Source organism: Lampetra planeri, chromosome 6, assembly GCF_965212315.1.
Source record: "Lampetra planeri chromosome 6, kcLamPlan1.2.h2, whole genome shotgun sequence".
NCBI classification, from domain to species: Eukaryota; Metazoa; Chordata; class Hyperoartia; order Petromyzontiformes; family Petromyzontidae; genus Lampetra; species Lampetra planeri.
Window position 1 is genome coordinate 13040996 of NC_136112.1, and position 26997 is coordinate 13067992.

General features: G+C 46.7%; 1 protein-coding gene across 1 annotated transcript; it reads left to right on the plus strand.

Moving 5' to 3' along the window:
• The first annotated feature begins 1189 nt into the window (after positions 1–1189).
• On the plus strand, positions 1190–26199 carry LOC144719548 (uncharacterized). The gene is made up of 14 exons (XM_078595579.1): positions 1190–1507; positions 3962–4042; positions 4812–4923; positions 5704–5819; positions 7102–7218; positions 8242–8363; positions 11358–11703; positions 12296–12436; positions 14491–14661; positions 16094–16216; positions 19712–19873; positions 20339–20403; positions 21581–21722; positions 23017–26199. The coding sequence occupies exons 1-14, from the start codon at positions 1454–1456 to the stop codon at positions 23311–23313; spliced, it is 2049 nt and encodes a 682-aa protein (XP_078451705.1). The 5' UTR covers positions 1190–1453; the 3' UTR covers positions 23314–26199.
• Positions 26200–26997: the final 798 nt, after the last annotated feature.

A 26997-nucleotide genomic window follows, 5' to 3' on the forward strand; every position in this document is an offset into this window, starting at 1 on the left:
TAGGTCGACAGTTTAGATTATACAATGCACATCTGTGCATTCAATTACACTTTAATGTTGCACAATGCACACCTATGCATTTCACTGCCCTGTTACACATTGAACCTCTGCCTTGCGTTGCATTATGCTGCAACGTTACACATTGCTCATCTATGCATTGGTAGTAATACGTTTTTACCCTTTCACCTGGTACAAAAACTGACACCTTTACACAATTTTGCTACTGGTAAAGGAGGTCTCATAGTGTAAATTCTTACCCCGAGCTCTCAATACTCTGATAGTGCGCTGTTTTTGTGTTGTACGCTTTTGGCGTCATCTGGTCCAACACCAATGGAGACTAGGCTCTAAGAAAAGCTGTCTCGGGTGTGGACCAATCAACTTCAAGGACAGTGCATATTATCATCATCAGAGTTGTTTCTTTTTAAATCCTTTATATTAAGTTCGCTTGCTTGCTTAGGACCGTGCAAATCTTTCGGTCGTTTTTTAACCCACTTCCCGTGATCCAATCGAGCTGACATTTTCCACACAGACTCGTTGTGCGTGACAATTAATGTTCGTGAAAATTTTTTTCCAAAATTTTACACTTTTTAGGACAAAAATATTATATTGAATTACCAATTGCTTAATGTTGCAATGCAATCACCTGACCCATAGGTGGCAGCCATCTCAAGTCAGAGAAAGAGAGGACTCTAGCCGCCACGCATATAAAGGATTTATAGCGAAAAACTTTGTTTTTACGGGTTATACTTATTGTTTGCATTTTGACTGCTTGTGTTGTGGTTATTGCAAACATGACCCCTTGTATAAAGGTGTCAGTTTTTTGTACCAGATGAAAGGGTAAAAACCTATTACTATATTTTGCTACCGGTAAAGGAGGTCTCATAGTGTAAAGTCATCTCTATGCATTGTACACGACATGACTGCGCTACTGGACGGTGTTGCATGCTGCACTACAACACGTGGACTGCATCACGTGCTCTAACCCCCCCCTGCACCCCCTGGAAATGACCCCCCTGCATCCCCCGGAAATGACCCCCCCCCCCTCCATCTTTGGAGTCTCCCGTTGCCATGGTAACTCGTCACGCCAAAGGAATTCACATCCGGGGTCATGCGGACCCTACCAAGTCACAATTGGGGGGTTTAAATTATGAAAATTTACACCTACGTGGAAAGCTATTCCAAACTAAATATATATCTGTTATTACCATGAGAAATAATTAAAAATATATTACGTAAGTTATAGAAATATACCTTGTTAATTTACGGAAATTATTATTTTTTAACTAAATTATAGAAGCCCCCTATGTCGATAGTGGTTTGACCCAGCCTCTGCTCAGTGAAAACCGGTGGTTGTCCGAATAGCTGTACTTGTTGCGTTAGTTGTTGTTTGGTTGTTGTTGTTGTTGTTGCTGTTGTGGTTCATGTTGATGTTGTATATGAGGCTGCTGTAGCGATGCAGGAGCCGGGGCGTGAAGAGGAGGATGATGAAGATGAAGAGGACAAGGAGGTGATGATGATGATGATGATGTTTGGTGGTGGTGTGTTGGCGGGAGATCGCAATTATTACGGGGATTTAGGATGCGCTCGTGGGTTCAATCTTAATCGTTAATCTGTAATATAAAGGTTAATCATTGCAATACGTTATTGATAACGTGTGTATGAGTTGGGCAGCAGAGGGCAGTACAGCACAATAATTTGGTGTACGATACTATGCTCACCGTCTTTCAACAATCCGCACTAATCAGCTTGGTGAAGTAATGCCCTCATCCAGCAGTGGATTGACGAAAGAGCTGGAGACGATTATAATTATTCACTATTCGTAATTACTGTGGCGTAAATTCCATTCAGCACTCGGTAGAAGGTTGTTGTACAAGAAAGTCCATTCATAGACTGGTTGCCATGGACTAGTATGGATGGACTGGTCTTTGCCATGTCAATGTGGAATTGGCAACGCAGGCTCTGGACCATGAGCGGAGATGAGAATTTCAACTTAGCTTATTTAAACTGGAATTTACTTTAGCTTGATTATTGATTATTCTATCAACACGGTGGGTTTTTTTTCATTCCTGTGGATCTATTGGTCCGCTGGCACAGAAATTTGGAATTTAAACCACGAGTCGACGAGTGTTGCTCGAGGGGCGCCACGGTGGCGAGATGTTAACTACCTCTCCTGGTATACAGGAGGTCGTGGGTTAGATCCCGACCCCCGTGACTGACGCGTGCTGTTTATTTGGAGTTTGCGGTGTCTCTCCCCTTGGTCGCGTGGAGTTGTCTCCTGTTCCTCCGCTTTTTTCCCTTCACATTTAGAATCAACATCACACGTTGAGAGTATTTGGCTTCTATACATTTCCACGTGATAAGCCACTTAGCTGGGCTATCATTTGTGGCCAGGTCGCTTCTGAAAAAGAGACATATACATTTACGACTGGGTGTAGCTCTCAGCAGGAGCTCCCCTGGTGCGGAGTGGATTATCTTGGGTGGATGATAATAGCTGCCTGTGACCAATTTATTTCCACTTGTTCATCAAGCCTCACTGGCCAGCGTGGTGAAGTATGGTCAAATAACCCATATGATCCGCACAGTGTAGGCGGTGGGGGGAGGTGGAGGCCCTCATTCTGAGGTGGAGTGAGTACTTGTTGAAAATGGTTACTTGATTTTTCAAATTTCCATTCGGTTATTGAAGTTGTCACTTGGTTAAATAAAGTGATCACTCCTAATCGAGGGACCACTCGAAATGATAACACGTGCAGGTAGCACTACCAGCATCCACGTGGAACGATTGCATGTGGATTTTCCATCATCGGCTCAGAAGATGCCCGGCACTGCCCAATGCTGAGAATCTATAAATGCAGTGTGTATGTCCTATTTGAGTTTAGTTTGAGTTTATTTTATTTGTTACACAGATAGTCCCGTTTAGCCAGGGAGATCCATGGTTCGTGAGCACAGCGAAAACAGAGATGAAATATGATTGCAGAGTACGAATACAGGATCCTTAAGGGATATTGCACAACAAACGAGGTGAGTGCAAGAGGTGCCAGAAAAAGGTTAGGTACAGGTGCAAGTATGCTCTTTGTTTAGGTTTAATAGGGAAATTAAGAGGGGGAGTGAAGTCGGAGAACTGAGATGTAGATACGCAGTAAGGGTATTCCATAAATGTGGAGCAGCAACGCGGGAAGACTTTTTTACTAAACAGTTTAAGAAAATTGAATTTGATTAGGAATAAGGAGGAACTTCTGGGGCTAAAAGAAGGAGTTTGTGGAACTAAGTGGTCCTACAGGTAATTGTCAGATTTGTTTATGAGGACCTTTAGAATAAAGACAGCCCAGTGATGGTCTCTCCAGAAATCCAGGGGAGACAGATTTGAGTTAATGTATAAGTCACAATGATGAGTTATATAGGGGGCATCAAGGGAAAACAGAGTGGAGTGGTATAAATGAATGAGACGTTTAAGGTAGATTAAGAAGGAAGGCAATAGATGGTGTCTGGGTGTGTATGTTGTCTGTGGGGAACGATGTGCCACCAATTCCCGCACAAACTTGAGAAACTTGGGTTTAACAATACAATTCTCACGACGTTTTGATTGCAACACAAGCGATCATCATCAGGTATGAAAACCACAGCAAGAATTGTTTTTTATTATTTTATTGTTTTCCCTTCTACGTGACTTTACCGAAAGAACCAAGAATATGAAAACTTGGGTTTGTTTTCTTTTTACGGTGAACATCAGTGGCACATTGGACCTGAACCTTTCCTGTGCCTCCCTTAGGTCGATTCAACCATAATTATCTTGTGCGGTGTGTGAACATCAACACTGCGAAGACAAAGGTGGCCGGGCGTGGTGCTGATAAAACCGCAACCTCATGGGTTGTGCCAGCCTTGATAATATCTGCGAATAGGTACACTTGACCCCACAGTCCGTTAAAGTTATGTGGAGGATCTTTTTCTTTGTGACTGTGTGCAGGGGCAAGGGTGGCACCTGTACCGCCTTACCCTGCAGGAGCTGGAGAGGCTAAAACTGCAGCAGGCGAGCGACATGCAGGAGGTATTAATGTAGCATCACACAGATCTACACACACAGGCACAGCTTATTCTCTACTCAGAAAAAGAAACACGAGGATCAGAGAACTTACACAAGTTAGAGGCAGGATATATCACTCAAAGGTATAACAGCAGGGTGGTTGAGACTAACAACGGACTGGCAGTCAAAGGACAAAAAACAGAGAAGGTAACTTGCCTGAGAGGATGTCCACTGTGGAGAAATGGAGTGATGAAATAATGTGTGTGCAGGAACTATGTGTATTGTAACATTGCGAGACCGTGAGCGATGGCAACGGCTTGGGAGGCCCCCGTCCAGCAGTGGATCGATTACAGCTGATGATGAATGCTTCTTACACTATTTATACGCAGGCTACTCAATGCACAGAACACTCGACATCATCCTCCTTAAAAAGTCAATGTGTCTCTTAGACGAGCTTGGGAGGTGGTGCCCATCTCCATTGGTGGCCCTGAGCAGTGTTAGACTTTGCACTAATTAGTACCTATTTTGTCATCCCCAGAGGAATGATAGTCTGAGTGAACTTCCACCCAGGAATTCAACTTGTTGCCATTACAAACTCAATACCATCCATTGCCTACTGTCCACTCCTGGTCCCCGTGTGTTCGTCTCCTTGGGTGTTCGTGTATCCATGTCCCTCTGTGTTCATGTGTTAGTATTTCCTTGCGTTCATATCCCTGTGTGTTGGTGTATCTATCACCCTGTGTATTCATTTGCCCATGTCCACATGTGTTCGTGTGTCTGTGCCCCTATGCAGGTGGAGCGATATGTTGACCACGTGCGCTCCCTGACAGAAGACCGGGAGATGGGACTGGAGGCCGAGAATGAAACTCTTAAGCAGGAACTGGAGGCCATGCACGCACAGATGGGTGCGTGTGTTTGTGCGTGTGTGTTGTATGTATGTTGAACATATTTTGCAACGTGCGTAGCCAACCATGCTAATCAGAGGTGTTGGGACAGAGGACAGCACAGGTGGTGCATTGGCCAGTCATTTAAATCCTCACATCTGGATCTGTCACGTGACCTAGCAACGAGCCTTCAATGCTAGCCTGGCATAAGCATCATGGCCACATCACCGCCACTTAGTGGCAAATGGTTGCTGTTGTCATTGTGTATATGCACGGCATAAGTGAGGACCAATGGTTCGTACACTGTTCTACAATATCAATAACCTGAGTTTGATTCCTGACTGAATGTAACATCAATAGCACATGCTCTTGTTTGATTCAATCTTACATTAATACATGGCACAATGTGTGAGGTCACTGGAGATGCAAAGGTGGCTGAGAATGTTGCTGGCCACATACTATCTGTATCTAACAGAATTACCTTTACACTTTTTAGGGCTACTCAAATGCAGTGAGATGATTGACTCATCCTGGACTGAAAAAATAAAACATGAGATTACATTTGTTTCTGCTCTTAATCTCTGAGAATTAAAATATCAGTTTGACTGTCATGACAAACATTTAGCAGGGTAAGTGCTGCCTGCTACTGTGTGAAACAGAGGTCACTTGTATGAATCTCAAGAGATAGCTATTCGCTATAGACTTCTGTGGGGCATTCTCCAATTGGAAGGGTTACACTCTTACGAGAGAGATCTGAATGGATGCTTCATCTTGTGACATGATGTGCGTGTGTATGAGCAGACACTGAACGCAAGGAGATCGTGGAGATGTTGAGACGACAGGGCATGGAAGAGATTATTGGGGCCTCTCCCAGTGAGCAGGTGGCCTTTCTTCTCGTCGAGAGAGCTTGTCTGCTGGTAATCTTCATCGCAACTGTCATTGATATCATTCGGTTATCACTATCACCCTCTGCTTCAGACTCATATTCATTACAGTTGTCATGTACATTTAGAACCATTTTGTCAATCGATTGCTGGATCAGGGTCTCCCCTCACCATGTCGGTAGTGGGGGTCATTTGACCATACTCCACAATGCTAGTCAGTGCAGGTTAAAGGTGGGAATAATAGATGCAGAAGCTTAGGAGGACAATCCAACAATTTTGTTGCATTGCCGTCTGCTGCCCACAACACGGAATCATCATCATCGCCATGATTATTACTCACTTGATATGACCATCACTCTCCATTAATCACTAGCATGATGGTCTTTGTGTGATCCATCAACCCTGCCTACACATTTTTCTGGATTACAAGCGATCGCCACCAAGCCCGGTGTGTACGCATTTGTGCATGACTGTGTGTGCGTCTGTGTGTGCATGCCTGTGTGTGCGTCTGTGTGTGCATGCCTGTGTGTGCGTCTGTGTGTGCATGCCTGTGTGTGCGTCTGTGTGTGCATGCCTGTATGTGCATGCCTGTGTGTGCATCTGTGTGTCTGTGTGTTTTTTGTGAGCATGTGTTTTTGTGCCTCTGCGTGCACATGATTGTATGCTTGCCTTGGTCTTTTTTTGTGCATGTGTATGTGTTCTTGTGTGTGCCTTTGGTTGCATGTCTGTGCTTGCATGTGTGTGTTCTGTCAGTCATTTTGTGTATATTTTTCATGCCTTCATGTGTATGTGTGGCGACATCTTTATGCGCGTACATACTTGTTTGTGCACACGTGTGTGTCTGTATCTTTATATAGGTGGCCGGTGATGGTGTTGACCACCCCACTCCCAAATCGGTACTTGCTAACTTTCCCCAACAGTCTATAAGAGGTTCTATGGGGGACCTTTGTCGTTGTGTGTGTGTGTGGAGAGCGATAGTGTTGTGGATAGTGCACTGCTCTACTAACCCAGTGAGCCAAATTTAATTCCCGCTCACAGCCAACATCAGTAAAGAATATCTGAACTGGTACTGGGCCTCTCCTAGGTCAATTCAGTCTTAAATTAATACCTGGTGCTGTGTGTATTAATCATCAGCACTGGGGAGACAAAGACGGCCGGACGTGGTCCTGGCCAACCACTCCCTTGTGTGCAGTTCCAGACAAAATACGTGTCTGCTTACAGCACCTACCACAACAGCCTATTAAAGGCTATACGGGGGATTTTGCCTTTGTGTGTGTGTGTATATATTTGCGTTTGTGTGCCTCTCTGTTTGCAGCTTAAGTCCCAGCATGAGGTGTTGGGTTGCTCCTGGAAGACGCCACCGCAGACCTCAGACATCATGACGATCGGTGACAAAGTGGAAAAATACAAAAACCTCTACCACAAGGCAGAGGTACTAACACACAGCATAAACGGTCACTGTCAGCAAAGTGCAAATGTGTAAGGTTGCAAAACATGGTCTCCCTTACAGGAACACATATGGATTCATGCATTCAGTATTAATGAAGGTTAGATCGTGTAAGGTGCTCATAGATACTATAACTAGAGTCCTATTAGTGGTCTTCCTGGGCAGACTAGGCTGCATTGGCTGGTCATGTAGAGTGCATGCCAAGCCAGTTTTGTCTGGCTAGAGGAGGCTATATAAGTGGAGCTTGGGCTGGAAAATAAATCGGCTAATGTGGGTACAGGAGGACCTGGAGCTGAGTGGACTTGCCAAGGACTGGTACCAGAAGCTCATTATCAGCTTGCGTGTGTAGAATACTTGTGAAAGATGTTAATCGGTAGTTGATGGCAGCTCTCCTCCAATTGATGCAAAATAATTGAGGTGCGATGCTTATAACAACAAGCAGAAAATTGGACAGATAAAACACAGTGAGTTGGCATGGGTGGTGCACCTGCCAGTTGCCCCAATAGGTCAACCATGAACTCATGGGCCCATAATCAAATCACCCAGAATCCACCTGATTTTGGCAGATCTCGAAGCCGAGTAGGTTTGAGCCTGGTTAGTGCTTGGTTGGGTGACCATTCACGAAACACGTCGTGCGGCTGTGGAGCTACCTTGTGGGCAATGTAGATATATTATTTGTTTTACTGTGTTTCTATGCTTCCATGTGTATGCTCCTTGCCTCTACAAACCTGCATTTCCCAGTATGGTGAAGAATGGTAAAAGAAAAACACATAATTTGCACATGTGTGCAGAGGCCCTCATCCAACAGTGAATTGACAAAGGGGCCGTACAAGTAAATGCGAATACATGGGCCTCTTCTGTGATCTGCCAGTGAGTCTTCGTCACTCCACGTGACCTCAAAGTGCACAGCTTGGCAGTAAGTGTCACGGTGATGTTACCGCCACTCAGCGGTGAATCGTTCCCGTGGCTGCTTGTGTGTGTGCGTGTGCTGCACTGGTGGGCATGCAGAAATCTCGGCAGCTGCTGTCGGATGAGAGGAGCGCGCTCACGCTGAGGCTGCAGCTGCAGGAACAGGAGCTGGAGATGCTCAACAGCAACAGCAGCAGCAACGGCAGCCACCCTCACAAACGGTGTCCCCTCGTCAGTGTTTTCCATGCATGCGTGTGCGTGAACTGGGCCTTCTCTCTCTAAATCAAGTCAGACTTAAGTGAGCTCCTATTGTAGTCTGGGGTTATCAACCATGGAGAAACACAAAGGCATCTGGACAAGCTTTGTGCTGAATTCACCACCCCTTTGTGGGCCATGCCAGTCTTAATAGCTACTGCATAACAGTCCCTGCATGTATCATGTGTAATGACCCCAGAAGACCGTTTCTTGTCGGTGATCTTTATTGAAGTCACGAACACTTGACAAGCGAAGACCCCGACTCCAGCAGCCTCTCGTCTCGACCCCTTTTATCTATGCGTGGCCACCCCTTTACCCATGGCCACGCCCCCTTTCTAGAACCTTCTCGATGGCTCTCGGTCCCTGATCCACACCTGCTCCCTTCTGTCACTTGGCCACATCCCTATTCTCGATCCTTCCCGTAGACCCCAGATCATTCACCCTGTCTGTCCATTAACCTGTCATTACCCTTTATGGCCCCTAGTCTCTTCCCATGCTAATTCTCATGTCATTACTCCCTGTGGCCGCTACTCCCCTGTACTCTCTTCACATATGCAAAGATACATGTGGCCCCTGTTTTCTTAATTTATCCAAATGGGTGGTCCTGTGGTTAGAGTGTGATATTTAAATCAAAATCTTGACAGTTCAAGTCCTGGTCGACTCAGCCCTTCATCCTCTCGTGATCAATAAAATACGTGCCATGTTTTTTTTATGTCAAACAACGGTTGCTGAGCACAGGCCAAAAGTGCCAAGTAGCCAGCAACAAACAGCACTATTGAGGGTGTAATAGATACGATGCTTGAATTGAGCAATATTACAAGAACTTGACTAATTTAAAATTTAGGCTAATGGAGTCAAGAAGACTTTACAAATGAGACACGACAATACAAATGAGATAGAACTAGACCAAAGAAATAAAAATGTTTTCTTAAGTCTCAACTCGAAATTTTAACTTTAGTTTGCTCTGCCAGAAGAATGTGGAATTCCCACTCCTGGCTCAGGGCTATATACAGAAGATGACCATTATTCATGTGGTGAGTGTGTGTTTGTGGTTTTGATGTATTGTATTTAAATCAAAGCAATACATGTGTACTGTCGTAGGTCTTTTCTTGCTTCTTGCTCAAGGCTTGTGTGTGTGTGCGGGTGGCATGGGTCGCACACACACTCAGTTGGAGACGAGGTTGTTGTTGAGTTCACGCCACCAACTCGGGCCCCCTCTCTCTCACGACCACGCTGCCGCATGACCCGGCCCAGACACGACCCTGTCCACGTTGCACCGACGGCATCGACCGAGACAGCCAACTACTGTCCGGCCACGCAATGATCAGGCGAAGGCGGTAGTGAGAAAGGCGGCAGTGACGAAGGCGGTGATGACGACAGCGACGATGAGACGAGTCCACTCCCAGAACTGGCAGCCTGGATCTCTCACTCTCTGCTGCTTATATTCCCCTCGGCGCGGCTTGGCTCTGCCCTAGCCGCGCCTCCCTTCTCGAACCCACCAGAGGGTTCTAGGGGCTTCCCCACGAGGTCTACCGTGACCCTTGCCCCAGTTCCTCCGCCCTGCCGGCACACCTGTGTATATGCTCAACGGCGTGTGCGCTAAGTGCCCACCTGCAGTTGCAGCTGTTGTACAACAGTCTGCGCTATGTCACTACACATGTAACAAATAACATGTCATATTTAGAATACTACAGGATGCATTGTTATCACAAGTATCTAGATGGTGGCCCCGTGTATTCGTGTTCTTCTGTCAATTGCTTCTGGTCAACTTTTGCTCAATAGGAGATTTTGCTGTCTCTCTTTGGCTGCCATTCCATCACCGGTTTCATCTATCGGCCATCATCCCTTACAGCGCTGTGTCCTGGCTGCCAGGCAACCCCTATCCTGAGCACGCCGCCAAGCTGAGCACAGTCCAAGACCCATGATGTTTGATATCGGCCTCAACCATGGTCTGCCCCGAGGTCGGCTCTAGTTCCTCGGTCGGCTGATGATGATGGCCCACGCAGTGCTTTGGTATGATCAGCTGAGGTGTCCGCCTGGGGCAGCGTGTGTCCGAAGAGGTGAAGTCTCCTGACCCTGACCATTTCCGTCACTGCCAGAGGAGATACTTTTTGATAATGGACCTCAGCGTTGGTGATGCGCTCGCTGAAGTGGATGCGGAGTATCCATCGCAGACACCACCGGTCGAATGCATCCAGTTTCCTGCACAGAGAGTAGCTGCCATTGACCACATCTCTGAGCCATACAACAGTACGGACAGGATTTACGCGTTTTAGAGGTGGGTTTTTATTGCTGTTGTAATGCTGTTTCATGGAGTCGCGTACAATTGAACGTCTTTTATTTTTTTTCATCCCTGATGCCCATATGTTGCAGTTAATATGATGTCTCTAATTTGTGTTTGTTCCCTGATTCATGTCTTCCTCCTTCTGTCTCAGTATAATTCCAAGCATGCAGCTCTCCATGCTTCTTTACGTACTTTTCATGATTTCGTTTTATTGTCTTTGTTAGTTTTCATGCTTTTGATCCATATATTATAACAGGCAACATGCCCCATGCCCGTATTGGAAGCATTCTTCTCCAGGTAGTAAATCAAAACTATATATATATCTCTGAGCGTAAGGTGTTGTGAGTGTCGTCATGGTGAAAGTTAGCTCTGATGGCACTTTAACACAAAGGCTTTTACGACCATTATTCATAATAAATGTTATTTTGGTTAGATCACGTAAATATAAATGTGTCATTAACCCACCACCATCTGACACAGCCAATTAGTCAAGTTTGTGTCGGCTGGTGAACACAATTCAGGCAAATCGCCTGATGAAGCTGGTTGTAATCACCAGCCAAACGTCCTACTCAAATTGTAAATGTGGGTTTACTCTCCAACACACCGGTGTGCTGAAGTAGTAACTAATTGGCACGTTTTGGTCACGTCGAGGGGGTTTCCGTCCTCCTCCCTGCAGCTGTCATGCGCAGATCGAGGAGCTCCACCGGCAGAACGCAGAGCTGGCGCGGAAGCTACGCAGTGCCGAGGTGTCGCGTGAGGAGCTGGGCGAGCGCAACGAGGAGGTCGAGGCGCTGCTCGCTGAGCTGCAGGCACGCGAGCGAGACGGGGAGAGGCATGGCGATGGGGAAGACAGCAACAGCACCAGCGAGGACAGCGACAGCTCCGGGGAAGATGGGGACAGCCGCAGGGAGGGCGGCGCCCCCGTGGTGGCACGAGAAGCAAAGGAGGAGGTAGTCAACGTGGGAGATGAGAGGGAGGCGGAGACGGAGGTGGAGGAGAAGTCGCAGCTGCTGCAGAAGGAGGTGAGTTGTTTGGGTTGAGTGAGACTTTCACCCCTGCATCCACAGTGCCTGGGTCTGTCTCGCGTGTGACTTGTGAATGTGTGAATGTGTGTATGTGCGTATGTGCACGTGCTTGTGTGTTTTTGTACGCGTACATGTATGTGTATGAGTGCGGCAGTACAGTGGTTACCTCCCTGCGCTATGAACCTGGCGATCCGAGTTCGATTCTCACTCGTGACCAATAACTTTGGCGAATATTTGAACCAGTCCTGGGCCTCTCCTAGGTCGACTCAGCCTTAAATCAGTACTTGTTTCGGTGCGTAAACATCAGTACTGGGGAGACAAAGGCGGCTGGGAGTGGTGTAGGTCATCCACCCCCTTGTATGCCGTGCTGGCCTTCATAGGTGCTCGCGAACAACACTAGCCTTTCAGATGCGCTTCTGCGGCCTTTTAAATCTGGAAGCCACTGGAGCTATGCACTTTTAAATCTGGATTGAAAGTCATTTCTTTAGAACTGCCTTTTGTGTTTTGTTTGTTGTCCTACCCACGCACCTCCAATTAGCACGGTTGGCTATGTACAGTGATCTTTGTCTCTGTGTGTGCGCGTACTCAGCTACTGGGCGCGTGCACACACCGTGTACTCACACACCCGTCCGTGCTGGCCGAGCGCCTCTCGGTGGTGGAGGGCGAGAGGGACGCGCTTAACATGACCGTGCGGCAGCTGCAGATGCAGAACACGCAGCTCCTGGACAAGGTGCGGCACAAACACGCTCGCTCACACCACCCACAAGAGCGACAGCGACAGCAGCAGCCATGTGTTACTGAGTGGCGACGATGTCATCACAGCTCTAGCGCCAGGCTAGGTGCACTTTGAGGCCAAGTGTAGTTGTCAAAGGCACGCTGGCAGTAGTTCACCGGACAAATCCAGATACTACGGGTTAACTGACTGAGATGACTAGCAGATGTACCCCCGTGGTGCGTGTTGTGCCAGCTTGCTGTACTGTGTCTTTCAAAATAATAAGTAGATGCCTCCTTCTGCTCGGTAGCATCCTTCATTAAGCACCCCCACAGAGGCTAATCTTGACACTGCTAATTTCATTCATTGGCAAGTCCACTCTTCTCCAGTCCCACATACCACACCACCCCATCGCTTCGCTAGCCCATGCCATTTTAGGCCCCTCTATCTGCCCAAAGAGCAGCCACTCAAGCATGTGGTGGGTGAGCATGCGGGCCACATGACCCAGCTAATGAATTATCGCTGTTGGAGGACTTTACTGATGGGACCATGTCCAGCTCTTGCAAGGATCTCCGAGCTGCTCATGTAGCCCAGTTTGTTTTAAAATAATCCAGTTGGGTTCCTGCAACCTTTGTGGTCTGTGAGCCCTAGCAGAGTCAACCCCACTGTGCCTCACGCTGTTTGGATTGAGGGGTTCCCCCTCCTACAAAACATCATGGAAATGCCCATCAATTCTGCAAACATGATCTTTGAAGTCACCATCATTGCCCTTAGGGATGGAAATTGGGTGGTGCTGCAAACTATTTTTTAAATGCATTTCTAGATTCATTTGTGATCATCTTAGCAATCGGCGACCACCACTCATCCTTGTAGTGCTGAACGGCTCAACAAACTTCCAAGCGTAGGCTGCCTCCTCAGCCTTAGTTGTGGGATACTGTAGACCAGCGGTCCATAGATCACTGGTGGTTTACAAGGCCATGGGATATGGTCCACGAGTCTGTGGTAGATACACATTTTTTCACAAAACACCATGTGGTCCGTGAACAATTTTTGAGGGTTGACAAGTGATCCGTGGGTTCAGATGGTGAGAATGGGCCCACCGCTTTCTCTCAGCTGGAACAGCTAGGGCTTTAGGGAAATGTGAACCGGGTACACAGCAGAGCCATAGTTCTGAAACTTACCCATGTTCTGTGAGCCCAGCAAGAGGTGGGGAAGATGCCACCTAACTGCAAATAACGGGATAATTTTTTCCTGCTTTAAACTTTAAACAGCTGACTGATATCAAGCTAATATGGGTTTGAATGGGGTCCAAGGTGGACGCCCACCTCCAGCATAGATGTAGGGCAGGCATATCTTACAGACGACAAGCCAATCGTCAGTGGACAGATCAGTAGCGCTGGGCTAATCTGACTTAGAGATGCAAAAGACAAAGGTCCCCCGTATAGCTTTATCAGATTGTTGGGGCAAGTGCTGGTAGTGAGCACCTATGAAGGCCAGCACGGCACATGAGGGGTGGGTGGCCAACACCACTCCCAGCCGCTTTTTTCTCCCTAGTAGCAATGTTTACACACCACACTAGGTACTCATTTGAGGCCGAGTCGACCCAGGGGAGGCCCGGGACTGGTTCAGATAATCATCACTGGTGTTGGCCGTGAGCGGGAATCGAACTCGGGTTGCCGGGTTTGTAGCGCGGCGTGAAAACCGCTACACTATCGCTCCCCGCTACTTAGAGATGCACACACACAATCACATACACACACAGACATACACATGAATACATGCAGTTATAAACACACAAAGAAATACATGTACCAACAGACACACTCACATATACACCAATAAAGGCAAAGATCCCCCGTATAGCCTTAACAGACTTTTGGGATTAAAATATTCGCCACTGTTATTTGGTCGTGAGCGGGAATTGAACTCGGGTCGTCGGGTTTGTAGCGCAGTCCAGTAACCACTGCACAACTGCTCCACACCACGATACAGACACACGCACACAGACACACACACACACGTGCGCTATTGCCGTGTTGACCGGTGTCGCTGAAACCGCCGGCACGGCACAGGCGGCGGAGTGTGAGCGGCAGTGGGAGGAGCGGCTGCTACGCGGGGAGCAGGAGGCAGAGCGGCAGCACGGGCGCGTGGAGAGCCTACAGCGCCAGCTCGAGAGTCAGCACGAGGAGATGCATGGCACCGCAGGGCACAAGCGTGCTGGAGACGCAGAACAAGTGGCACAGGTGAACACAAGATGAGACAAAGATCCCCCACATAGCCCTGAACAGACGACCCTCACCCAGCACGTGCAGCACAGGCAACAACAACAACAACAACCGCCATTCGCCACTAAGTGGCCGTGACGTCACCACGACGCTTGTGCCAGGCTATGTGCACCTTGAGGCCATGTGTAGTGTCGAACGCCCGCTGGCAGGAGGTCACGGGGCAGACCCAGGTGCCACGGGTCGACTGATACACCGATACACACACAACAACAGAAAATGCCGATACACTTACCTCCTTTACTGCAGGCCCTTGATGCACAAGGAGGTGGGTGGCCAGCAACACGTCCGACTACCTTGGTCTCCCCAGTGGCGATGTTTACACACGGCATCAAGTACTCCTTTGAGGCTTAGTCGACTTAAAGGAGGCCCAGGACTGGTACAGCGAATTGTCAGTGGTGTTGTTGGTTGTGAACGGGAATGGAATTCGGGTCACCGGATTTGTAGGGCAGCGTGCTAACCACTGCGCCACCGCTCCTCAGAGCTGGAGAACCTGCATGATGAGCTATATAGCGGACCCAATTATGTTGTTGACACTTTACACTTCATCCGTGTCGCTAATGGACCAGCAGTTTGTGGTTATTTTGATAGTTTTGTATTTGCGTTTGTGGTTTGACAGGGTTTTTTAGGCTTTTCAATACAAGTGTAACATCAGTTGTATAATAATGGTTTTGTTGTCACTGTGATCAGCTTTAGTGCGTTGTGACCGATAGAGGTTGCATTGTTGAATTGGGAAGTCACGTGATCGTGAATTTGTTGTACGGTAAAACCTCTCGAAACCAGATTCAAGTTGATCAGAATTTGGAGTAAGCCTGTAAAAGCTAGGTTGCGTATAATAACTAAATAACTATAAATAAAATAACATACAAAATAAATAAGTAATAACTTCACTCAGAACACTGTTTACACGCGAATTACATTGCTCATAGTAGGAGATAATGTGCGTATGTGCAATAGCAATTCTAAAGCTATGCGTTGTACTTATTTGTTGCATGTAATTGTGCAAACCTTGGTTTTTGGCACCATGCTCATCCGACACGCTCTATTAGTACTCACTCTAATTTTTTTAACATTTATTCCATTTTTGTCTTATAAATATGCAAGATTATATATAATTATTGAAGGCCATCAGGATATCTGTGCAGTCTTCCACATATTTCCATGGTCAACGTCTGCACATGGCGGTGGGTAAGTGACTCGGATGAAACTATAATTAAAATGTGAATTTTACTTGTTTTCAGTTTTACGGACATCCCTTATAACTGTCGAAGCTCTGCCCAAAATGAGTCTGGCTTTGGTACGTTTTGCTGTATCGTTACTGCCATCGTGAGTATTGTTCTATCGTTGGTGTAGTCGTGCCTCATGTTGTATTCCCACTGCTGTCCCGTTGAAGGTGTCTGCCCTGGAGAAGGAGCTGAGTAAGCTGCGCTTGGAGCTGCAGGAGCACAAGCTGCAGTGGCACCACCAGCAGCTGCAGCTGCAGGCGGAGCTGCAGCAGGGACACGCGCGTCGCACGGTAACGCACACTCCATCCGGACCGAGCGAGGCCCTTGCAGAGATAAAGATCAAGATGTCGTCACGGCTAAAGTCGCTGATGCTACCATGCCTCGCCAACGCTTTCTACCCTCCACCATGCATCTGACCTCCAACACTTCTCAACCTCTGCCGTAACAGGGACCCCCCCATTTGGTCTGAATTTTTCCTCTTGGTTGCCAAACTTGTCAGGACTATTCCATTGCCTGTTTCTGTAATTGGCCCTCCCTCATGCTGCACACACGTCCTACTATGCGCAACCTCAAATCATATCTACATCATTCACCTTCCATGTTCTATTTGCTTTAAACGACGAATAAACTATATGATAATTGTTTTTTTACCCTTTTATCTGGCAACAAAACTGACACCTTTTTTACAAGGAGTCATGTTTGCATTGACCACAATACCTGCGGTCAGAATGCAAACAAAAAAAACATGACTCTGATAATGTATGTACTGTCCTTGAAATTCATTGGTCCACACCCGAGACAGCTTTCCTTAGAGCCTAGTCTCACATGGTGTTGGACCAGATGACGCCAAAAGGCGCACAACTCAAAGACAATGCACCATCAGAGTATGAGAGCTCGGGGTAAGCATTTACACCATTGGAACCTCCTTTGCCAGTAGCAAAATATGATAATTGGTTTTTTACCCTTTTATCTGGCAACAAAACTGACACCTTTTTACAAGGAGTCATGTTTGCATTGACCACAATACCTGCAGTCATACATTATCAGACTTGTGTTTTTTGTTTGCATTCTGACCGCAGGTATTGTGGTCAATGCAAACATGACTGCTTGTAAAAAAGATATCAGTTTTGTTGCCAGATAAAAGGGTAAAACAACTATTATCATATTTTGCTACTGGCAAAGGAGGTTCCAATGGTGGAATGAACTATAAGTAAAGTGAGTGCGACAGGAGAAGAGGCACAAAGGAAAAGTGCGTGGGGAAAGAATATCCCAAGCAGCCAAGCCCAGGCAAAGATGGTACCTTTACCTTAGAAGGAGATTAGAGCATCTCAATGTCATCGCACCTCTATTTAAACTGTTAAACATTTTATTTGACAAGATAAGGCCCACTGAGTTATATATTTTTTGAGAAATCACCTGGCCACAAATGACAGCTCAATGAAATGTCTTATCATGTGGAAATGTATAGCAACAAAATACTCTAAACGCATGTTTCTAAATGTGGAGGGAAAAACCAGAGGACCCTGAGAAAAATCCACGCAACCATGGGGAGGACATGAAACTCCAGATGTACAGGTGTCAGGGTCGGGATCGAATCCACGACCTCCTGTATACCAGGCGAGGTAGATAACATCTCGCCACCGTGGCGCCTATATGAAGTCAATATGCTCACTGTTTCTGTACACAGCACGCCGCACAGAAACAAAATCTCCAATTATAATAAGTCATACTCTTTGGTTCTTTCGGTAAAGTCACGTAGGTATAAAATAAATCACGACGTTTCGGGCGCAACACAAGGGTCCGTCACGCTTTCCCCACCTGATGACGGACGCTTGTGTTGCGCCCCAAACGTCGTGATTTATTTTATTTTATACCTACGTGACTTTACCGAAAGAACCAAAGAGTATGGATTGCTGCAGTCACGAAAGCGTCAAATCAAGATATAATAAGTCAGTCAATTGCTTTAATTGCTCTCTCATCTCTGCCCTGAGATGGGCAGATTTATTTTATAGAGAGAGGCAGTCAGTCATAAAGGTAAAAAAGGAATGTCTTGGACCTGAACAGGGGCAGGGAGTCGACAGCAGGAGGCCATGAAGTCCACTGTGTTGACTCGTAGTGAAGCCATGGTTACGATTATGAATTTAAACGATAAGGAACTGCACTGATCAAAGCTTTCCACTTTTGTCATGAACACTACTATATAACACATTCCTGCGGAGGGAGCTGGTAGGAACATTGGGTTGCTCGGTCAATGGTCAGGGTCAACGGCGGCGTGGTGTATTCCACAAATATGCCCGACTGTGAGGGCGGGCATAAGCCGGCGTGAGTAAGTTAAACGTTGAGTTTTATAAGGGTACCACGGGATGACCAGCCCCTCCCCACCCAGCCCCACCCCTCCCACCCCCTACCCAGCCCCTCCCCACCCTCCCCTCTCCACCCAGCCCCTCCCCTCCCCACCCAGCCCCACCCCTCCCACCCCCCACCCAGCTCCACCCTCCCGACCCAGCCCCTCCCCACCCTCCCCTCCCCACCCAGCCCCTCCCTGCACGACGGACGGACGAACACAATAATCCCATGTGGGCTGGTGTAACCAGGAGGTTCCTACCAGTATAAACGTGTATCATAGACTAAAGTTTCACAGATTGGCCTGTATCAGGGTAGAGAGAGAGTAAAGCAATTGAAGTGATTGACTGACTTATTATAGTTGCAGATTTTACATTATATTGTGGTGCTTGAAAACAAACATTGAAGAAAGTAGATATGTGAACAGTGTTGAATTTACATGGGCAGTTATCCATTAACAGATACTGGTTATCAGACATGCACAGCCAAAAGACGAACACATTAAGTGGTCTCAATTAACAATGTGCTATTTAAATGACTGGCTTAGGAGTAGATAAATATAATTATATGCAGCCATTGTTACGTGAAATATGTTACATTTCCTGACATAAGACCATTGTCACCATGTATGTATGTTGAACTTATTTCGCACTGCACTGGCTCATTTGTGAACAAAGAGCCGGTTATGAAAATTATAATTTTACAACCACATGAGATGGGCTAGAGAAAAATGTGATAGGTAAAGGGTAGGATCTGGGGTTGAGCGGACTTGTTGCTAGTTGGTCTAGCGGTGCATGAGACAGCCTATATGGAGGAGGCTCATGTTAGGTTCTACGGGGCCTCTGGTGTATTGAGGAGATAGGTAAAGGTGCAGCCCTGCAATTCCTTGCTCACACCACTATTGGTGGAAGGATTTCCTCTAGAGGGCGCGCGAGAGAGCACCTCTAGAGCTTATTGCGGCTGACTCTTCTACAATAGCCGTACATCTTGGAAGAAGTGGGAGTATCTACACTTTATATCACATGTGACCTGCCAATCAACGAACTGGTGTACCCATCTATATTTTTGGGTAGATAGAGGCAGTGGGATTTAAGAAACTTGCCTCACTAGGAGATCGACTTAGCGAGTTTCAGATTCCAAGTCCATTGTGCTAACCATTACACCACGGTAGATTAAACAAAGCAAATTGAAAATGTTTTGGTTTAGTTCGCACAATTGCTGGTCACTCCAGCATGCTAAGGTATTGCAGCGCAGTCTTATCTATGATATCCCATTCTTGATCTTTCATCTCTTCACTCACAGGAACTGGCTCGGTTTACCCATGACCTCATGTCAGTGCACCTTCCACTGAGGCTTCATTTGGTGGTGAATTACGGATGCTGAAGTTGTTATTGCATGTCTAGTTATATGTGTTCGCGTGTGTGCATGCACGTGCATGTCAGATGCTGAAGGAGAGGGTCAGGAATCAGGAGGAGGAGCTGAAGGAGCTAAGGCTTCGTCTTGTGGAACGGGAAGACAGATCAGCTGTGCAGAAGAAACCAAATCAAGACAGCCCACCTGACCAATCAAAACTGCAAGACGCACCTGATCAGCTTCTCTCCCAGGTGTGTGTGTGCTGCAACTTATTATTACATCTGTCCATGTGTATAGAATTCACGTGTGCACATGTACACGTACAGCCCCTTGCCACTCCACTGCTGGGTGAGGGCCTCCCCACGTACCGTGCAGGTAGTGGGGATTGATTTTTCACCCCGTCAACTCGCCGCATCTCTTCTATTTCTTGTTCTGTGTGCTTCAGTGTGGAACGCCACGTGTGGTATCCATTCTGGATCCATTATAGACATGTATCCAAACCACTGGAGTTGTCTCGTTTGGATACACTGTGTCATTATCTTATTGCTTTAGTTCGTATTGTCTCTAGTCTAGACACTCTTCTTCTAAGTCAACTCATTTTTGGCACTTGCTCTTTTCTTTTGGTTGTTCATCGGATTTAATTGCTGCTTGCTACTGGCGGTCTACAAGACTGTGTATGCTCCTTGAATGTGTTTAACGTGCGTGTACGCGTTTAGGGCCAGGAGGCTGGTTTACGCATGGAGTTGGAGCGAGCCCTACAGAGAACAGACAAATACATGAGGTGCGTTTTGCGATATGCTGCAGACCGTCAATAGCCCTAATGTCGGAAATCCGAAATGTTTGTAAATCTGCATTGTAATTGACTTTACTTGAGTGGCCAGCAGAGGGAGTAATAGCAGAATATGAACTGTTCTAAAATCCAAACGACCCACAGTCCCATTTCGTGTAGATTTTTTCGAGTTTGTTTCTGTCAGATTCTAGTCCTTCCTCGCTGGGTTGCTTGCGTGCTCACGATCTGCCGGTTTTTTTTACTCTGTCACTCTCTCCCTTTCCTTTACATCACCTTCCCTCATGCATCTTCCTGTCCTTTCTATCTTCCCTCAATCTCTCTCTGTCCACATTAGATGTTTCTGTCCTGCGTATACCCTCACCAGCTGATATTCACATTCTGTCTCACTTTTACCAGCTCACTCTCACTTCATCCTCTTCCATTCATGCCCTGCACTCCCCTCCTCTCTCTCGCCCTCTCTCTTCGCCCCCTTATCCTGGACTATTACACTCTCACTCCTCCCCCTTCCCTCTCTCCCACTGGCCATCTCTCTCCAATCTTTTTCTCTCTCAATCTCATTCTCTCCTCTCACATACATTATTATTTCTTTTTTCGACATTTCTCCAATTTAATCCAGGTTGTGCTTTCGGTGTCTTGTCATGAGACAACAGATCTATTTGTTAGAGAACGATCCACAGAAGCAGATATTACAGAGCTACCTCTCAGTTCCCCTGAAGTGAACTCTATTTTCCACAGTAAGGAGCCACATTTTCCCACTTGCTCTGCCACTACAAGAAGTATTTCTGACATGACATTCAAACCAATATTTTATGCCTCCAGCTGAAATTTGTCCAAATTAAGTGCAGAACCAACATTTAAAATGATTTGTTTTGGGCGGTCATTTTCCTTCCCCCGCACCTCCGATGAACACAGTTGGCTACCTACAATGCGAAAGAAGTTCAGCATACAGTGCATAAATGGTGGCAGGGCTGAGACCATCAAGAAACGGTACTTGAGAACCTGCTTTAACCATAGGTGGTTGTGCAAATTCGAACCCAGGATCTCTGCTGTGCCAGCTCAGTGCTCTCACCTCTGAGTCACCCAGCTTTGGAGTAACTTAATGAACTCGTGCAGAGAGGCCCCGCTTCTTGTCTGCCCCATATTTCCCTTACCCCCACCCCCCCCAAAGGCGATACAACGCTGGCCGTGTTTGCTGGCACACCCGCCTGCGCTGCGCCCGGGACGCCTTCCTGGGAGAGCTGTCAGCGCGGGATAAGGCTGTGGCCACCATCTCGCATGACCTGAAGCTGGCGCAGAGCTCAGCCAGCAAGGTCAGCGAGACTTCACCTCTCCAGAGAAATTTGCTTGGGTCTCTTTATCCCCCGGACCTTCTGTTAGCGAGACTCTGCATTGTCTCAGAGTGAACCTAATAGGCACATAACGGTTCAATTAAATGTCACACTTTGGGGCTTTGCGGTTCAATTCAAAATTTTAATTTTTTTCTGCCTTGGTGACGAGTGTAGAATCTCTGTTGAATGCAGGGCTTAACCTGATCTAATTGCAGTATGTTCAAATTATAAATCATATATTTTTACACACAATTCGATGGGTTTATCTTGCCAAGAACGTAAGCAGGCACAGATGCCACAGTTACATTACACGGAGATTATGTTTGGTGTGTGTCGTATGCATGTTTTGGGAGTGGCGTTGCAGTGATTAGCGCACTGCACTTCTGTGGGGCGATCTATATTCTTGTATCGCTGCACCACCTTTACTAGGTGCTTGCTAACAGCACCAGTCCCATAATCATATAGGCTGAAAGGGAATTCCTTGTGTTGAGTGCACATATAATGCTCTATATGTGTGTATGTCTACCATGGTCTGTGTGTTGCACCACATTCCTGATGACCTGCGTTTCAGTTCTCAACCATGAAGTCCGTCAGTGACAAGTGGTATCTGAACTTGATGCAGCCCTCTCCCCGAGTTCACTTTGGACATCTGTACAAGGGTGGGGAAAGAGAGCTGGACATGCGTGGTTCTGGCCACACCCAACCCTTTTGTGTATTGGATCAGCATTTCTATTGGCGAACTGACATCACTTGTCCTGCAAGTGGTTAATGCACTACGCTACGAACCCTTGAACCACATCAAATATCCCAAACACTTCCAACATCGGTGGCGAATATACGAATTTGTCCAGGGCCCTGAGGGTGACTCAGCCTAAAATGAGTACCTGGTGCGGTGTGTAAACATCAGCACTGGGGACACAAACAAGGTGGGGAGTGGCACTGGCTACATGACACAGTCGTGTACCATGTCGGCCTTCATAGGTGCTCGCTAACAACACTTGGCCTGTCGATGTAGGCTGCACAAGACATCTTTGTGTATGTGTATGGGAGTGTGTTGGCCACACACGCCCTCGTGTGCTGTGCCGGCCTTCATAGGTGCTCGCTAACAGCACTTGGCCTGTCGATGTAGGCTGCACGAGGCATCTTTGTGTGTGTGTATGGGAGTGTGTTGGCCACACACGCCCTCGTGTGCTGTGCCGGCCTTCATAGGTGCTCGCTAACAGCACTTGTCCAACAGTCTGTTAAGGCTATAAAGGGGATATTTGTCTTTGTATAGGAACGCACGTGGAGGGAGCGAGTGGTGCAGGAGCTCCACGTGTCTTTGGCGTCCGTACGTGACCTCACCCAAGAAGTCGCCGACCTAAAGTTCTCCTTGCGCGAGCAGACGAGGCTCACCCAGCACGCGCAGCACAGGCAACGGCACAACACACCGATACACACACCTCTACTCTTAGCTTTCATAGCGAGCACCTATGAAAGCCGACACGGCACACGAGGGGGTGGGTGGCCAGCACCACGCCCAGCTGTCTCCCCAGTGCTGATATTTTACACACCGCACCAGGTACTCAGTTGAGGCTGAGTCGACCTAGGGGAGGCCCAGGACCAGTTCAGATAATAGTCACTGGTGTGGGGCGTGATCAGGAATCAAACTCAGGTTGCCAGGTTTGTAATACAGTGCATGAACCACTACACTACCATTCCCCACTTACATACACACCCATACACCACCTCATATCTACACACACATCCATTCATACACTTACACACAATCATTCACCAGACACTCATACACAAAGATCCCCCGTGTATATACTTAACATACTGTTCGGGCAAGTGCTGTTTGTGAGCACCAAAAACACTCATACACACACATACACCCTAACAACAACAACCGCCATTCGCCACTAAGTGGCGGTGACGTCACCACGACACATGTGCCACCCTAACAGCACCATATCCACATACACCTACCTATACAAATGAAAATGTATCCACCATTTAAAAGCTTTACAGTTACTCCCACAAACATTCAAGCATTAATCTGCTCACTCACACACCACAAAGGTATACACTCACAAATCCAGACATTTGCTAATGTTTATATTCAAGTTGTTGCCGGGTATTTGTGTTGTTTACATGTGTGTGTGTTTCATTTGCCTTGTGCACAGGGTTCAGCTTCTGGAAGAGGAAGGGGAACGATTGAGGAAGCTTCTTCTCGCGGAGCCTAGAATACACTAACACGTGGCACACAGGCACACTCCGTCTCACTGACACACGCACACTCACTCACACGCCAGCACACACATACTCACACAATTGTCTTTCACCACTAAGTGGTGGTGATGTCACCAAGGCGTTTGTGCCTGGTTAGGTGCAATATGTGGCCACTTGAAGTGTGGAAGGCTAGCTGACAGGGGGTCATGGGGATAATCCAGGTATTATGGGTTAACTAATTGAGATTACTGGCAGATGCACCACCTATGCTCTTCATTGTGTCAGTGGAGAGAGCAGGTGGGGCGTTTGATCTTTGGGCAAGTGGTTTTATAAAGCACCTAATAAGGCCGACACAGGGCACGATGGGGTGGTGTGATCAGCACCACACCCATTTACCTTTATCTTGCCAGTGCTCTCCTCCCCCCGACCCAGCTTAAATATACGCTGCCAAGCTTGGCGGTGTTCATTGGGATGCTGTCTTTCCGACAGCTGTTTCTTCACCTGAGGACGGCTGCTTGTGTTGTGGCCGAAACGTCGTGAGAATTGTATTTTATGATGTTTTATTTTTATTATTGTTATTATTTCCCTTCTACGTGACTTTACCGAAAGAACCAAGAAGACTTGCCAGTGCTGTTATTTATACACCACACCAAGTACTCATTTAGGGCTGAATTTACCTTGGGAAGGCCCGGGACCAGTTCCTACACACATGCACAAACTCTAACCCACAGATCCACACAATCACATGCAAAGACAATCATCGTACAGTTTAGGTTTAAGCTTTCGGAGTAAGTGCCTATACCAATGTCAGCAAGCACCTATTAGGGATAGCATTGCAAACTAAATGATGGTCTTTGCGTCTCCTGTGTTCATGTTAATAGCCATATCTCCATTGCATGATTTACTGATTTTAGTCTGATTTTATCTAGAGGAGACAAGCCAGGTTCAGAAACCATTTTCAACATGCTGCTCTTGCCAGGAATTAAACCTAGGTCAGTGAGATTTGAGTGCATTGCACGAACCACAATTGCACCTCTCTCCACTCCAAAGATCCCCCTTTAACAGACTGTTAGGGCAAGTGCTGTTCGCTAACACCTCTGGAGGCCGGCACGGTACACATGGTGTTGGTGGCAATCACCACGCCTGGCCACTTTTGTCTTCCCAATGGTGATATTTATAACACCGCACCAGGTACTCATTATTTGAGGCTCAGTCGACTTAGGGGAGGCCCAGGACCGGTTCAGATAATCATCACCAGTGTTGAGTGGGAATCGGGCGCAGGTCGCCGGATTTGTAGCGCAGCATGCTAACCGCTAAGCCCCCTCTCCCCCACACAAGCATAACCCGCTGTCTGCTCTGCGTACAGCTGCACTCCCTTGTCTGCTGTGTGCGCAGTCTTCTGTCTGCCCTTCTGCGACTAATTTATCCGTGGTGCACGCCTCGCTCTTTTGCGTCATTGCTGTGTTTGAGAATCGTGCTTCAAGACAATTAATTAACCTCGTATTTCAAGGCCTTTAAAGGAGACTCCACTGTCTATACATGTACCCACCCAGACACTTTTTTTTTTACAAAAGACAAACATTTATTGTCTCGCTTCGTGAAATGTTAATGAACATGCTATAAGCAAGCACCTATAGGTACAGTTCACTCCTGAATTCTGCATTAGACGTTCAGTCTGGTATATCAATACCGAATCTGACATTACACCTGAACTGCCCTTAATTTGCACACTCCACTGGGTAGTTACTTTGGATAAAAAAACAATGTGTGATTGGAGAACACTCAAATGTTACTGCACGGTAAGGTGCCACTTTTTCCACAGAACAAACCCGGACAAATATCTCAGTCAGCCTACTTCTGTTAAAATTGTGTAGTGTACTGTCATGAAGTTCAACACAATACCACAAGATCGCGGTACAAATAAATCATGCACACAGATGCCAGCTGGAACCTCGTTGCAGTCCTGCCTTCTACAAGGTATCACTGACCCTACATGTGGGTGTCTCGTCAATACATGATCCACCAACCCCATCTCCAATCCCATGTATTCCATGCGTGCGCCGCAAAACTACACCCAGTGTATTTATGCTTTGTTATTTATGCATGGTTGCTGTTACGTATGTGTTGAACAATAACTTGTGTTTTGACCGTCGCATGTTCTTGCCACTCATTTTTCTTTCACATGTGAAGATTTTGCAAATGTACGCACGTTTATATTTTTGCTAAATAAATGTATTGTACACTATGTTGTGCGTATGCTTTCTTAAACTCTTAACAAAACAGTTACATTTCCATTGTGTATGTGTGTGGCATGTAAAATGGCTTAAGCCTGTAATAGTGTTTTAAATAATTACTATACAATATGAGGTGACATGGCATTTCAATTTGACAATCGCAGCTTGTATCCAAGTTGTGCTAGCAGAGTTATGTCGTGAACTGAATATGTTCAGTTCACGACATACCAAATGACCCAAAGAATATGAATATGTTATTTTGGTACTCCTAAAGTCAACAGCCTTGCACTAAATCCCTTGGACTCAGATGTGATGCACTGCCATACAGCCGCCTAAGACAACCTGATGTGTGGTCGCCCATCCAATTATAATCCAGGATTAACATTTTTGGCTTGAAGTTCTGGTACATTCTCGGTTATTTGATCATAGTAATTTAAAGCCACTTAAAATAGACAGACGGCTTAAACGTGTGATTCGAATGCGCTGGTTTCATGTCTTGAAACAACACAGCCTCCTGACATACACCCATTCCCTGAGTTAAACCCATGGCTTGAGTCAAGCTAGCTCGGTGCCTTGTCAACTCTCATGATCCTCCTGGGAAAGACACACATCTTCAGGGAATGACATCCAAGATATCAATGGTACTTCACTCACCGAGTGACCTGACAGCCAATATGAACCACCCATTCATTTAAAATGTACAATATATACATAAGGACATTTTTACAATTATGTGAAATAGCTCATTTAAAAATGTTAGCACAACTTTTTTAAATAGAGTAATCCCATAATTACCCCTTAAATCTAAT

Coding starts and splice junctions, on each gene's coding strand:
- LOC144719548 (XM_078595579.1), top strand. CDS start 1,454: ATGCAGGAGCCGGGGCGTGAAGAGGAGGATGATGAAGATGAAGAGGAC. Junction 8,364..11,357: donor GGCAGCCACCCTCACAAACG/GTGTCCCCTCGT, acceptor TCCTCCCTGCAG/CTGTCATGCGCAGATCGAGG. Junction 21,723..23,016: donor CGCAGAGCTCAGCCAGCAAG/GTCAGCGAGACT, acceptor GTCTTTGTATAG/GAACGCACGTGGAGGGAGCG.